At 54.6% G+C, this 14688-nt stretch overlaps 1 protein-coding gene across 4 annotated transcripts; it reads right to left on the bottom strand.

Moving 5' to 3' along the window:
- Positions 1-3741: 3741 nt before the first annotated feature.
- CDK16 (cyclin dependent kinase 16) lies at positions 3742-13950 on the bottom strand. Of its 4 annotated transcripts, XM_072956244.1 has the most exons (17): positions 13553-13664; positions 10206-10289; positions 8818-9022; positions 8072-8205; positions 7844-7969; positions 7702-7758; positions 7489-7603; positions 6778-6872; positions 6620-6682; positions 6243-6366; positions 5968-6088; positions 5761-5858; positions 5570-5675; positions 5446-5488; positions 5205-5295; positions 4073-4150; positions 3742-3981 (listed from the first exon to the last, which is right to left on the bottom strand). In XM_072956244.1, exons 2-17 carry the CDS (start codon positions 10209-10211, stop codon positions 3944-3946), a joined length of 1500 nt encoding a protein of 499 aa, XP_072812345.1. In that variant the 5' UTR covers positions 10212-10289; positions 13553-13664; the 3' UTR covers positions 3742-3943. The 4 variants fall into 4 exon arrangements, with proteins under 4 accessions (XP_072812345.1, XP_072812346.1, XP_072812343.1 ...); XM_072956245.1 differs by lacking the exon at positions 10206-10289 and having other exon boundaries at positions 13553-13950; XM_072956242.1 differs by lacking the exons at positions 10206-10289; positions 13553-13664 and adding an exon at positions 9268-9581 and having other exon boundaries at positions 5446-5509; positions 5606-5675.
- Between the last annotated feature and the right edge of the window lie 738 nt (positions 13951-14688).

Here is a 14688-nt window from a genome sequence, read left to right as displayed (position 1 = left end):
ATCTCTGCGACCAATAGGCGGGGTGAAACCTCCAGTTGAGAACTAAGAAGGACAAAGGTGCTTGGTGGGATTCTAACGCCATGTTGTTAGGGCAAACGGTTGTGTGGCAGGTGGAGGTAGAGTTCCCCGAGGTGGACGAGGACGTATTGGGGAGTGCTCGGGGGGCACACAGAGGTTCCAGGTCTTCTAGGTCCCATCCTCTGCTGGGAACCGCGGGCCCCCATCCTGGTAGCGGCATTTTTGTTAGCCTGACCAGAATACCCTTCCTTCATTCCACTACCCTTGTCCTCCATCAAAACCTAATGCAAAAGAGGTCACCACTTTATGAGCGCCACCCAGGCCTGCGGGCCCTTCCCCTGCCTGAACTGGATTTATTCTCCCGGCCAGCCCAGTGTGTTGAAGGCAAGTCAGCCCCAGGCCCTGTGGATTTGTTGGAGTTACAGCAATGATAATAATAGTTAGCTCTGTTGGTTTATTGCATGTAAATCGTAGCCTTGGGCAGCAGATTGCCTATGGGCAACAATGGGGCTAGCTGAGGACCAGAAACTTTAATTCACTTTGCTCCATCTAGTTAAGTGGTGGAGTTATGGTTCGAACGTAGGAATTCCAGTTCCAGGGCTTGTGACCTTAAAACACTAGGCTAGAGAGTCTCAAACTGTGGTCCTAGGCTACCAGTTCATGAGACCCTTTCAGGGGGTTCACAAATTCATAACTATTCACAGTAGTTTTTCGTGGTCATTCTCTCTTGCACATATGGTGGAAGTTCCAGAGGCTGCATGACATAAGCAGAAGCTCTTGGGATGTTCTGAGGCCAAAGTTTGAGAACTAGTCCACTAGGCCAGGATTTTTCAACCTAGGCACTATTGACATTTCTCTGCTGTAGGAAGCACTGCAGGATGTTTAGCTTTATCCCCAGGCTCTACCCACTAGATACCAGCAGCATCCCCCAGTTGGGACAACCAAAAGTGTCTCCAGACACTGTCAAATGCCCTCTGGGGGTGGGGAAGAGCATCTCCCGCTGACAACCAGTGCAGTAGGCTATGCTATCCATTTCTTTGCTAGGGCTCCCAGCCCCTACGTGTTGGTGATAACTAATATTTCCCTTTTTGGCTCCCAGCATCCACCTGCCTATTGGCTTTCCCCACCTGACTCCCCAAGAGAGGCTCATGATTCTAGGTCTGTTCCAGTGACTTCTCTATCACCACCTATTCCCACAGGCAAAAACACCTTGCCTTGTCACACCTCTAGGCCCATGCATACACAGGTCCCTGGGCCTGGGGTGTCGAGAATACCCTTTCCCTGAACAATTTCAAATCTCACCACCACCTGTACACTCTGAGGGAGGACAGGAGCAGCCCTCTCACCTGGGGATCCCCAAAGTAACATTCAAGTTGGGTCTGGCACATGGCAGACAGCTGCTCTACAAGCCCAATTGAAGCGTGTCACATTCTCTGGATTGACTCTCTCTCATTGCCCCTCTGCAGACTCTCCTCCCCACTTAGTTGGTGGTCTGTCCTTCCTACAATCCAACAAGACGTCCTCCTCCTTAGGCCTAGACTCAGTTTCTCCACCTTCCAGAGGCCAGCCTCTGCCCACACCAATGACCCTACCACTTCCCAGAGCAGCTGGGTGAATTCGAGTCCTTCTGAGTCTGGCCTGGCAATCTTGTCCCCTTTCACAAGGTCTTCATTTCCCCTGCCTCCCTTCCTGCCAGAGGCGGCCATATCATCTGCTTCTAGCCAAAGGATGGCACAAGAAGTTTGCTGAGGAGCTTATGGAAGTTTCAGCCTGTTACAAGGCAAGAGTCAGGTAGGGAGGATGTTTTTCCCGCTTGCTTTCCCATCTTTGGGGACGTGGCAGCCACCATGGAACCATGAAGCTGTAAGCTATCACCAAAGTGCTGAGAGGAACACAGCACAGGCCTATGGGCCACTGCCGCCACTGGACTTCAGTAACCAGCCACTTAGGTTTCCTATTACCTGTAGCATTTGCCTGGCCCTGCCCGCCTCACTTCTGCCCGTAAGTCTATCCTAGGCTTTACCCAAGATGGTGGACTGGGGCTAGAACTCCCAGGACAAAGGAAATCAAATTCTCGACTTGAGGCCAAGTCCCAGGCTGTCTTTTGACCTCTGGCCTCTCACAAACCATTGCATCCTCCCCAGGGTCACCTCACACATGCCCACTATTTCCATTACTTCCTAGACACCAATAATCCAAACTTCCACTTCCATCAGGAAAGGACCTCATTCCTGAATTTGATCCATGAACTAAAGGATTCCCCTATCTACTCAGTGGTTCAAAATCTACCCTCCTCTCATATTCCCTCTCCAACTGGCCTGCCTCAAGGTCCCAGGTAGGTAAGTCATGGTCATACTGGTTTCATTGGGCCTTCCAAGTGTCCTTCAAACGAACAGCCTGTCTGCACTCACCAGTCTCTACCCTGTCTGGCTTCCTGATATTCTTGGGTAAACCTGACTCCTCTCCCTGCTAGATTCTTAGCCCGTCCTCTGCACAGTCTGCCCTAGCCGCTTCAACTTGATGTTCCATGGTTGTGTGTGTAACCACTCAGATGTCTTTTTCATAGTCCTGACGTGTCCCTGGCCCACTCCCAGTGCTCTCCTAGATGGGGACCAGGTATGAATTCTCCAAGGTCACAGGACTCACTCTAGGTTGAGCCTACTCCCACCCCCACAGGGATTTGCAATCAGGTTTTTCACTTTAGACTTTTTAATATTTCATACAGCGATTATGGTGCATTCAGGAACCCAACCCCCCAAACCCCCCTAGGAGGGCCCTGCCCCTGCCCTCCCACCCCATTTGAGGGCCCCAGGGTTTAGAGTGGAAGAAGGGGAGGTAACCACCCATCTGAGGACTAACCCCAGAAACTGTCCCTGCCCTGCCTCACCTTCCCCGGGGGTTAGGGGGTAACGCCTGGGCACAACCCCCCATGTGCCCCTCTGTCCCTGCTTGTGCGCATACACACACTATGGCTCCTTGCTGTGTCGGTCAGTTCCTGGCAGGGCCCCTACTCAGCAGCACCGAGTGGGATGGGGGCAGGAGGGCTGGGCTAGGGAGACCCTGAGAAGGAGGCCCCAGCTATGGGACTCCAGGAGGGAAAGAGTGGGGGCCCCCCACCTCATCCATCTCCCAGAGAGTCTCCAGTAGTCCCCAAGTCCCCCTGCAGCTGGGGATGGCAGGTGGGGGTCAGAAGGCGAGTGGTCAAGGCATGCTTTCCCTTAGCTGACCCCAGGGTCTGGTGATGGTCAGGGTTCTGAATAGGGGCTGTGTCCCTGCCATAGAAAGGCTGGGAGCGGGGCTTCATTGCACAAAATACTGTGGGAGGGCCACACGAAGTGGGTGGGGCCCAGCCAGTCTGTATACAGAGATATTGCATTTAAAAAATGAAAACCTCATTTAAAATTAATTAAAAAAAAACAACAATGAATGAAACAAACAAAAAAAAGGCCCACACAACATGAGGCAGGTGGGACAGGGCAGGAAAACAGGCAGGGGAGCCTCAGACCCATGGCATCACCATGTCTCGTCTGAGTCTGAGATCCCCAGCCTGGGCTAGCTCCGGACCCCTGGCTGGCCGTGGTGTAGTGGTCCTGGGGGAGGGTATGATGGGGAGGGGTATAGGCCTGGCCTCAGCGTGGGAGGCTGGCACGGCCATGCTGTCCGCCGGCAACTACCGAGACAGAGACACAGAGATAGAGAGACAGACAGACAGACAGACCAGGCGAGGGAGCGATGAGAGCTTTGTTAGCACCCAGCAGACAGGCCAATGGGTGGGTATTTGGACAGGCAGCAGGGAACATGTGGGCAGGCGAGCATGAGTCAGGCAGGTAGGCAGGCAGCAAGCAGGGAGGATGCAGTTGGGGGCTGCCCTGTGAGGGGTGTGGCATCCCTCCAGCTGCTGCCTGCTGGGGCCTCAGTCTGTGGCTTAGAACTCGGTGTCCACCACTCGGAAAGCTGGCCTGCCTGCGGGCGAAAGCAGAGCGGATGGCTGTTGGTGGGCAAGCAGGTAGGTGAACAGGACAGGGGAGAGGGCAAGGACCATACCTATACCCACCCGAGTCAGGCATTGACGAAGACCGAAGGCTGGCCTCCTTTTGTAGCTGGATCTCCTTTAGTGCAAATATGGAAGTAGCTGTGGGTGGGGGAGGAGAGAGAGAAGCGGGGCATGACCCATCAGGTCATCCAGGACCACCTCCCATGTGACCCCATCGGGGAAATGAGAAAAAAATGCCTTTTCTTTGAGAGCCCTGACTTTTACCCATCAAATAATCCCCCACACAAACCAGCTTCAAGCAGGGGAAATGGAATATGGACTATTACACGACACCAAGAAATCATTCATTTTGTCAAGGATGATAGTGGCATTGCAATTACCCCATGTTAAGTCTAGATGATGGATGGTATTTGGGATTTGACTGAGACTAATCCAATGGACCAGTATTCTTTAGCGTGATAATGGTATTATTGTTACGTTTTAAAAATATTTTAGAGATACATACTGAAATTATTTATAGATGAATGATGTATCTGGGGCTTGATTCAAAATAAACAGAGGTAATATAGATAAAACCAGATTGGCCATGAGTTGACTTGTTGGAGTACTTGGGGACTTAGCATATTATATGGTCTAATGTTTAAATATATCTAATTTTAAAATGTCCATATTAAAACATTTTTAAAAGTCAGATACAAAAAACACCGCATGTGACTCCAATTCTGGAGGGTACAAAGACGGGGTAAACTTATCTATGATGTTAGAAGTCAAACTAGTGGTAACCCTTGGAGGGGATGCCAGGAGTAACTGAAGGAGGCAGGAGGGCACTTTGGGGGAGCTTTTCATGTCCCATTTCTTGGCCTGTATCCGGTTACATGGGTGTTTAGTTTGTGAAAATTCATTGCGCTGTATACTTACGATCTGTGCATTTCTCAGAATCTATTTTACCATGTTTACTTTTTTAAAAAGGTAAAGTGATGTTGCACCGGTTTTTAAAGTATGTTTGAAAATTTCCATGAAAGGTGAGAGGAATTGAAAGCTAAGAAACTTTTTTTTGTAATCACCAACACATCACACACGTGAACAAGGGCACACCCGCACCGCCCACCCCGAGACGACCTGCCCAGCTGTCTGCGGCAGTCCTGTTCCCAAGGGCCCCCCACTGGCTGGCCCATTCCCCAGTTCTACTCACTGTCAGGAAGTTTGTGGATCCGCTCCCCCAGACTGAGGAAGAATGGATGTTTCATGGCGTCGTCTGCGGAGATCCGATTGCGACCTTCAAACTGAGCGTGTGTCGGGGTGGGGGAGTATTGACACTTTCAACGAGTGGGCATCTCTTCCTCCCCGCCCCAGACCCTGCCCCTGTAGCTCCCTGTCTCCCCACACCTAGAATCCACTGGCTCCCCAAGGCTGGCCCAGGAAGGTGGTCTCACCTGCAGCAGCTTGGTGAGGAGGTCAGCCCCGTCGCTGTCAAGTCTACCGCAAGGACAAGGGGACCTGTTTTAAATTGAGTTTGGGTACTCTGGCCCCTCACACCCACCCACCCACCAGCCTCACCGGGGTGCATGGCTCAAAAGGGCCTCGGCTCGGTACTTGGGGTAGTTGTATGTCTTGAACTCTTCATTGGACAGGATGCCTGGCCACGTCTCCTCAGTTGGGGTTCCTGGCAGGGAAGCAGTTACCCTAAGCATCTCACGGGGCCTCCCTGCACGAGGTCCCCACAGCTCCTAGGGCTCGTGCCTCCTCACCCAAGATGCGGAAGATGAAGTGCAGCTGTTCCTCCACCGTGGAGCCCGGGAAGAGGGGCCGGCCTGTGGCCATCTCATAGAAGATGCAGCCCACACCCCTGGGCAGGGAGGGCACAGTGGAGAGGGAGATGGTTGGCTGGTTGGCCACTGTGACCAAGCCACCCCTCTTCACCACATGGCCTCTGCCACACTTCCACCTGTCCTCACCACATGTCAATCTGAGTGGAGTAGTCCGTGGACCCGAGCAGGATGTCGGGGGGCCGGTACCATAGCGTTACCACCTCATTGGAGTAGGTCTTCGTTGGAATTGACTTGGCCCGGGCCAGGCCTGGTAGGTGGAGAGAAGGGGCAGCTGAAATTGAGGAGTCCTGGACAGTCTCGGGGAGAATGCATTTGGGACTGAGGGCGTCCTAAGCCAAGCCTGGAGAGGCTGAAGGGGACGGAGGCTAGGTGGTCATGGGGAAGGGGAAAGCCAGGAGTACCGAAGTCGGCCAGCTTGAGCTCTCCTCTCTCATTGATGAGCAGGTTCTGGGGCTTGAGGTCTCGGTGTAGCACCTTCTGCCGGTGGCAGTAGGCCAGGCCACGGAGCAGCTGGAACAGGAACAGCTGGGGACCCAGGAACGGCAGGCAGAGGTCAAAGAGTATTCAGCAGCCTGACCCCCAACAGGCACTGTTCCCCCTCCCAAACACCGGCACTGAGCCCAGAGCCTTGTCTCACAAAAGAGGACAGGGTCCCAATGCCCTCCAGGGGCTCCCAGCAAAAAAGCCAAACGGGAAAAGTCTGTTTCTGGGAGATTTGTGGGGTGCAATGGGTGAGCAGGGGGCCCCCTTGTGCCCCTGCTTCTTGCCCCACACCCACTTTCACATTGTGCATGTTGATGACGTTCCCACAGTCATCCAGGTACTGCTTCAGGTCCTTGTCCTGAAAGAAAAGCAGGTAGAGGAAAGGGGGTCACATCCTGTGGCTCCTGGCCATCTCCCCACCTACCCCCCAGGACCCAAACCACCCAACCTTACCAGGTACTCAAAGACAAGGGTGAGCGACTTCTCTGTGTGGATAATGTCGTGTAGCGTGACGATGTTGGCATGTTTGAGGTCCTTGAGCAGGGACACTGCACGAAGCATGGGGGTGGGACGAGAAAGAGTCAAGGCCCACCCTCAGGATAGAGGTGAGGAAGAGGATCAGATAGGGATGAGCCCGGGTTTCCTTCTTTCCCCATGCAGTTTGGGGTGGTGGCTCACAGCCACCAGCCCTAACACACCTGAGATCAGGAAGAAGGTGTGTACCCAAGTTCCAGATGTGGAAACTAAGGCTCAGAGAAGCGTATAGAGCAAGAACCTGGATTACTGCCTCAGGCTTATGTGATACTAGACTTTCACAACCAGTTTTTGGTTTCTGCAAAGGGGCTTTGCTCCAACCCTCAGTACATAGGCCTGCAGCTTCGTGTGAAAATGAGTTTGCACAGTGAATTTCTATGCAATTCAGATTCATTCCATGTGATATTCTGACTAGAAACTATTGTGTCAAGTAAAGTGCTGAGCATTCTCAGGGGCATTCTCAGAACCAAAGCAAACACCCTGCTTTCCGATTCATCTACCTCTTCTCCACACAGGAAGGTTCCTGGTTACCCTGATTTATTATCTGGATATGTGGGTAATGGGCACTTTCTCATGAAGCCCAGAGCAACAGCAGGGCAGAAGCCTGGGGCAGATGGGGTGAGGCTGTACCTTCCCGGATGGCGGTGCAGGGCGCCCCCTCTTCATGTTCCAGTCTGATCTCCTTGAGCGCCACAAGGTTGTCTGTGAGCTTGCTTTTGCCTTTGTAGACGGTGGCATAGGTACCCTGGGACATGAGGAAGAGTGACAGGAGAGCAACTATGGGGCTGCAGAGAGTTTCCAGTGACCCCCATCTCTACCATGGGCTCCCTGGCTGTCTCTCACCTCTCCCAGCTTGTCCAGCTTGATGTAGGTCTCCAGTTTCCCAAAGCCGATCTCAGACTGTGGGGTAAAGGAGGCAGATTGAAGCACGCTTAGCGGAAAGGATTTGGGGGCGGGGGAGGGGACAGGAACAGAAGATGCTCACCAGGCTGACCCGGCGGAGGCGGCGGCTGAGGGGCTTGTCGAAGATGGGGCTATTGAGGGTCAACTTCTCAAGGTAGCCCTCGGGCAGCCGGATGTCGGCTGGTAATGACAGGCGCTTGTTGATATCCTAGCAGGTTAAGATGGGGGACAAACAGGACCATAAGCTCCAACTCCCCAGGCCTGACCCTCTTTTCCAGCCCCGCCACTGCTGGGACAGGGGGTTAAGCACCTCAGTGGAGATCTTGCGAGGGGGGTGGTTGCGCATGCGCACCCTCACTGGTGACTGCACCTCATCCGAGGACGTGGCTGAAGCCTGGTCACTTTCCCCGTCAGACCCCATCTTCAAGTCCTCGTGTACAATCTCTGGTAGTGGGGACAGGGGGACGGCAGGCCAGGTGGGTTCAGGAGCCCAGGACAACCCCCCCCACCCCCACGTAACACATTCCCCTCATCACACACGTGTGCACACGGCCCCCAGAGCAGCCTGGAATCCCTCAGGGAGAGGGTGGGAAGGCCCAGGGAGGTTCACACGGGTCAAGACAGGTTGAATTGTTGAGGGGGGGCGGCAATAGTCACCTAGTGGAGCACCCCGTTTCAGCGGCGAGCTGAGACTGCAGCTGGCCCAAGGCCAGTGAGCAGGCAGCGGCAGAGGTAGCCAAATGCCCTGGGAAGGCAGGCCCAGGGCAGGCAGGCGCCAGGAGGCCTGAGGGGCCTGTCACAGAGCGCAGGAGAAGGGCAGAGGGAGGCTTGGGGCAGCTGCGGCAGGTGGGGCACCCTTCCTCCCAGAGGCCTGGGCACAATGCCAAGGAAAGGGGCACAGATGGACAACAGAGAGAAGGTGTTCGGAGAGGACGGCAGAGATAGGGGAGAAAACGGAGAAAGGAAAATGAAAATAACGCAAGTCTAAGAAAAACTCAGCTGGAAGGCAGCACACCTAGGGACCAGTCTGGGAGCGGGAACAGTCAGTGGACCCACCTGGTGCAGAGCTGAGTGGGCCCCGCCCAGAGCGAGGTTCCCCAGGGGCAGCACGTGTGGGGGCCTCTCCAAGATCACTGCCGCCGCCGCCACTCTCATCCAGGCCTATCTGTTCAGGGGCACCATTGGTCTTGTCTACACCTCGGCCCCCTCGGAGTGTCATTGACAGCTGCCGTTTGATCTTCTTCATCCGATCCATGGCGACCTGAGCAGGGGAGATGGATGGGAATGGGTCCCACATTAGCATTTGCCTGACCACCACGGGCCCCCTAAAACCTATGACAGCCCAGTGAGGCGCACAGCCATGAACATGTGTCAGTATCTGCCCAACCACCATGGAGCGCTGGAACCACTCAGGATTCCTGGAAACCTGCCATGGATGAGGACCTTTGTCAGTGCCTGCCACCTATGACAGCCAGCCCCTGGGGACCCTGCTCCTAAGTGGCTCACCTGGGTACTGCGGCTTGGGTGGCTGGCTGAGGGAAAGGGCCGAACTGATGAAGTGCTGGCCTCTATGGGAGCAGCCTCACTGTGGGAGCAGAGGGCTTCACAGCAGGTATTCTCGACTGCACTGGCACTGATGGACCCAGCCACCTGTCGGGCACGGGGCTTGCCCAGGACCTCAGGACCACTGACACGACCCCGGCCACGTCCAAAGGATGCCATGTTCCTCTGGCACCAGCCCCACATCACCCCCAACTACCAAGGCAGATCCCTCCCTGTGGCCACAAGAACTCTCCTGCTTCCCCCAGCAACCAACGTCAAGGTAACCAGTGTACTATCCCACTGGTTACTCAGGTGAGGGGGGGTTGGGGGCTGCCTAGACCCAACCACTGGGTGGGGTCGTGGGGGGGATCTTGATGCATACCAGCTATGCTGAGAGCTGCTGGAAAGGTTCAATCAGGTTGGGACCATAGGGTCCGACCCAGATTTTTACAAGCCCAGTCACATTTCTCCTCTATTTGGGAATATATCACATCTCCCTTATCATCCCAAATAAAAATCTCAGTCTTTAATATGGCCCACAAGGTCTTACCGCATTCACCCCATTACCTCTCTGGTCTTACCTCCCCCTTGACCATTGCTAGTTGGTATTTTGCAACCACCCCAAAAGTTCCACCACAGGGTCTTTGCACTGGCTGTTCCCGATACCTAGAACACCCTTCCCCCATATTTCAAAATAGCTCGTCCCCTCCCTCACCCACTTCAGGCCACTGCTCAAATATAACCTTTTCCATAGATTACCCTCCATGAATAACCCTATTTAAAATCTCAATCATCCTAAGCTCCCTCACCTTGCCAATTATCCCCCCCAGCACTTATCACCTCCTCAGAAATGACACCATCTACTTATTGGTTTCTTTATTCTTTACTGTCTGTCTCCTCACCGCCATAACTAGAAGATCAGCTCCGCCAGGGTAGATTTCTGTCTGTTTAGGTCACGGCTATATCCTGAGGACCTGGAACAGTGACTGACACAAAGTAGATGCTCAAAAAGTGCTTATGGTAGAAATTAATGAATGGGGTGGGGGGGCAAAGGAGGGCCTAGAAACCAATCTCTGTCAGGGTGAGGAGGGTGAGTCCCTGCTACTCATGGACAACCCCAGACAAGGTGGCCCAGGGACACTGGCATTGGCAAGATGACCTAGATGGGACTGCTGGAGGGAATGGGGCCACCAAAAAGCTGAGGCCGGCCTTCTTCTGCTTCCTCCTGGGCTCTGGGCCAACAAGGAGGGGGAAAGACCTGGCCCAGGAACCATCTGGACTCACAGCAGGGCCTAAGATGGCCCTGGGCCCAAGGGAAGTGGAGCTAGATAGGAGGTTGAGGATGAGGCTGGGGGTGGATTCGAGGAGAGAAGTGGGTCATCTGTCACCTTGAAATCAGGTGCTTACCCCAGTGGCTTCCAAACCCCGCTTCTGCCTGCCTGAACTCATCACCCCCAGGATGGGCAGAGGGGCCAGCCTAGCAGGAAGACCTCAGTAAAGAGGATGAAGTCTATCCAAAGAACCCAGGATAACATTAATGAAAAAAATCCTGACCCAGGAGGCTGAACACTGAACATAAAGCTGAGGAAGGTGAAGTGTGGCCAGGCCCCAAAGACTGTCTTGTATCCGTATGGCGCAGATATCCAGTCGCTTTGCCTGCTGGGGTAGGGAATGGGGGATCTGAGGCAGGGAGGAGGGTGGCTGTAAGTAGGGCTAGATGGAGGATGAGGAGGGAGCCAGAAGGAATCATGAGTCTATGACCGCTAAGTGGAAACCCCAAGGGTTTGGCATGTTCCAGAGTTCATTTTGGGGGGAATTTTAGGAAGATGGGGTACAAAATCTGTGTATCATACAACACCCCCAGCAGGGGGACCCTGTGAACAGAGACATTTGAACATCAATATGCAGTAAAACTTGTAAATATCATTTCCGTTTTCTGAGATTTTTAGACTTTCAGAATAGTGAAGGAGGGAGCAAGAAAACTGGATACACAACCCCTCTCAAAAAAGGGCACATGTCCTTCTTGACACCCCCCACCCAGAGGACACACCCATCCTCAGAATACCCTCACATCCAAGTATACTCACCACCTCACATCACACCGACCACTGTGGACACAGTCATCACACTCTACTAACTCCCATAGGGACACACCATCCTCATCCTGTCCAGAACCATCCCATAAGCACACACTGGCCTCTCACTGTGTCCTGCTTCCTTCAGTACACACTGGACCCTCAAGAAGGCTTCTTTGCATCTTAACTGCCATCAGCACTGCAATTTCCCTATTTATCTCTAACCTCCATCAGCATACAAAGCCCCAGCAAAGCACTGAACTCTGTTAGCACACAGTTGGGCCCCTCTAAATTAACTCTTACCACCATACTCTTGGGCCCCTCGCAGGCCCAGGTGCTTGTTAGCTTCTCCACAGCACTCACTGTTCCCCCAACATGATTCCGACCCCTATTAACATGCACTTGGGACCCGCTACAGCTAACCCACATTAGCACTCACTGGACCTTCACACTGCCCTGAATCCCATTAACACAAAGTGCACCCTGCAGATTCCGATTCCTGACCTGTTTTGCCCACACTCAGACCCCTCCACAGCTAGGATCATCATTAACATGTATTCTGGTCCTCCCACTACCCTGTCCCCCTACCTCTCATCAGCACAAGCTGGACCTTCACTTCACCGTGACCCCTATTAGCACTCACTGGGCCTCACACAGTGTCACCCCATTAGCACAGCCTGAACCTGGACTCGGCTCTATTCTCCAGGGACGCACAAACACACTGTTCTATAATGGCCTGACCCTCATTAGCACACACAGATCCTCATTCAGCCCGGAACCCCATTAGCCCACTCCAGCCCTCCATGGCTCTAATCCACTTTAGCACACCTAGATCTTCCCATAGTCCTGTCCTTTATTTCTCTTCGCTTCAACTCCTCCACAGCTCTAAGCCCTGTTGGCTGACACTTGGATCCTTTCACAGCCCTGAGCGTCCCTATGGCACACTAGATCCCCTCCACAGTTCTACCCCCCATTAGCATTCCTGGGGACCTCAACACACCACAGGCCCCCACGGACACATGGGCACACACAGCCTTCATAATGTTCTGACGCTCATTAGCATATTCCAGACCTCATACTGCTCTGATTCTCGCCCCCTCCCACCCCGGCACACATTTAAGCGCCTCCATGACTCTAAACCCACCTTAGCAGTCATTAGAACTTCATCTGTTACCCTGCCCCTTCTTAGGGCATCCTAGAGTCTCTCAGATCCCCTGACCTCATGGACACACATACACACTGATCTCATACCATCTTGATCCTTAATACACTGACCCTTTTACAGTGCTAAGATACTTCCCTTGCCACCAACCACCACCCCACACACATAGCCACAATTCTGATACCCATTAGCAGAGGCTCAGGTCTTCCACCACTCTGCCCCCATTAGCTTACACTGGGCCTTAGACTACCCAGACCTTCATTACCATATGCACATATCCTCTATGGCTATGACCGCCCCCATTAGCACCCTCTCAATACGGGAGTTTTTCCACTACCCTGCCCTCCATGAGCACACCCTGGACCCTCACACCCTGCAGTCCCTCATGGACAAATGCACAGTAGTAACACCATCCTAACCCTCATTACCACACTCAGGGCCTCAGAGCCCAGATCCTATGAGCACACCTTCTGGTACCTCTACCATCTCATCCCCCAGTGACACACACAGGGCCTCTCTACAGCTATAACCCCATTTGCATACCTCAGTACTCCTCTGAAGTCCTCTCCCCTGTTATACATCTCCTCGGGTCCCTCCATCGCCTTGCACCGCCCCTCTGTTAGCACACACTGGGCCTCAAAACCTCACACAGCGGTAAGACTTTTATTATTATCACATGATCGGACCCCTCCACAGCTCAGGTCCCCATTAGCAAACCTCTAGTCTTTCACCACACGGCCACCTATCTCCACACCCTCTGGTCCTTCGATCACCCCGCTCCCCATTAGCACCCACACTACTTCCCATCTCCAGCTTCCAGACTGGGCCCAGGGCGGGGCCAAGGTCAGGGAGGCCCCGAATGACCCCCCGTCCCGGTGCATTCTGGGAAACTCGCCGCGGGAGGGGGCACATGCCAGCGGTGCAGCCCAGACCCCTGGGCACAGCCCGGGGTCTGGGTTGGTTCTGCAGAAGGAAGGGCAGCCCCCGCCCCACGCCTCGGGGACGCGCTCACCGGCGGGGGCGCGCGAGCAACCTCAGCGCCGCGGGGCCGGCGCGGCGGCGCCTGGGGCGGCGGCCCGGGCTGAGGCCGCGCGACCTCCTTCTCCTCCTGTTCGCCGCAGGCGCCCGTCCCAGTAGTCTTCGGCCATGGCTGCTGGGCCCGGGCCGCCGCCGGCTGAGGAGGAGGAGGCGGCGGCGGCGGCGGTGGCTGAGGCGGAGGCGGCGTCCCGCTCAGCCGGCCATGAGCTTGGCCGCTGCGGGCGATGCCCCCGGGCTCGTTGGCGCCGGCTCGAATCCGAGAGCTCACGGCGGCTCGCGGTTCAGAGCCGACTGCTCGCAGAGACGCGGCGGATCCCAGGGCCGAGCAGCCAATGGCCCAACCACTGCGCGCGCCGCGCTCCGCGCATGCGCACGCACGCGCTGGAAAGGGTGAAGTGGGAAGGAGGGGACTCACCTCGGACTGCATGTACCAAAAAACCCGTCCACAGCGGGAGGGGGCGCGGCCATTGCGCGCCCACTGGGGAATGTGGCGCTGGCCCTGGAACGGCGCCAGGGGGAAGTGTAGAGGTTGCTTAGTACTCAGTTCCGATCTTGCTAGAAGTTTGCTAGCGCCGAAGCGGGCAGCAGCCAGTGACAGCGTGTCAGTCACCAGTCGCTCCCCCTACTCAGTCTCACTTGGTACATCCCCATGATGGCAAACGGGACTTTTGCGAGGAAAAAGACAGTGAGGCACTCAGTCCTAGTTTCTTGAGGAGCCTCAAGAGGCAGCGGTTTTAAAGGTTCGCGACAAGATGATTTTTCTAGGAGAGGTGGCCTGGAGAATCATTGGCTTTTACCACCTTAGATAGGACAGAATCTAGCCCCGCCCAGCTGCTCCCCACTCCTCCCCGATCGCGAGCTCATTGCCACTGTGAACGTGTGCGGCCCCGCCCTTTGAGGTTGTTGCCCAGCCAATCGGATTTGCTCTCTGGGGTGAGGCAGAGCAAGAATGAAAGGCGAGGCCTGGCTGAAGAGGCGTGATTTCACTGTCCCGACCACGCCTCTGCCAGCTTTTCATTGGTTTTTACAGTAGAGGAGGCGGGTCCTCCTTTTTGTTCTGCACGCCTTTCTTACCATAGATCAAGTATCCCACAAGGTGATTGGTCAAAA

This window comes from Vicugna pacos, chromosome X (genome assembly GCF_048564905.1).
Source record: "Vicugna pacos chromosome X, VicPac4, whole genome shotgun sequence".
Taxonomy (NCBI): Eukaryota; Metazoa; Chordata; class Mammalia; order Artiodactyla; family Camelidae; genus Vicugna; species Vicugna pacos.
Note: the sequence above shows the minus strand (reverse complement) of the source record. Positions and strands in the feature narration are given on the sequence as shown.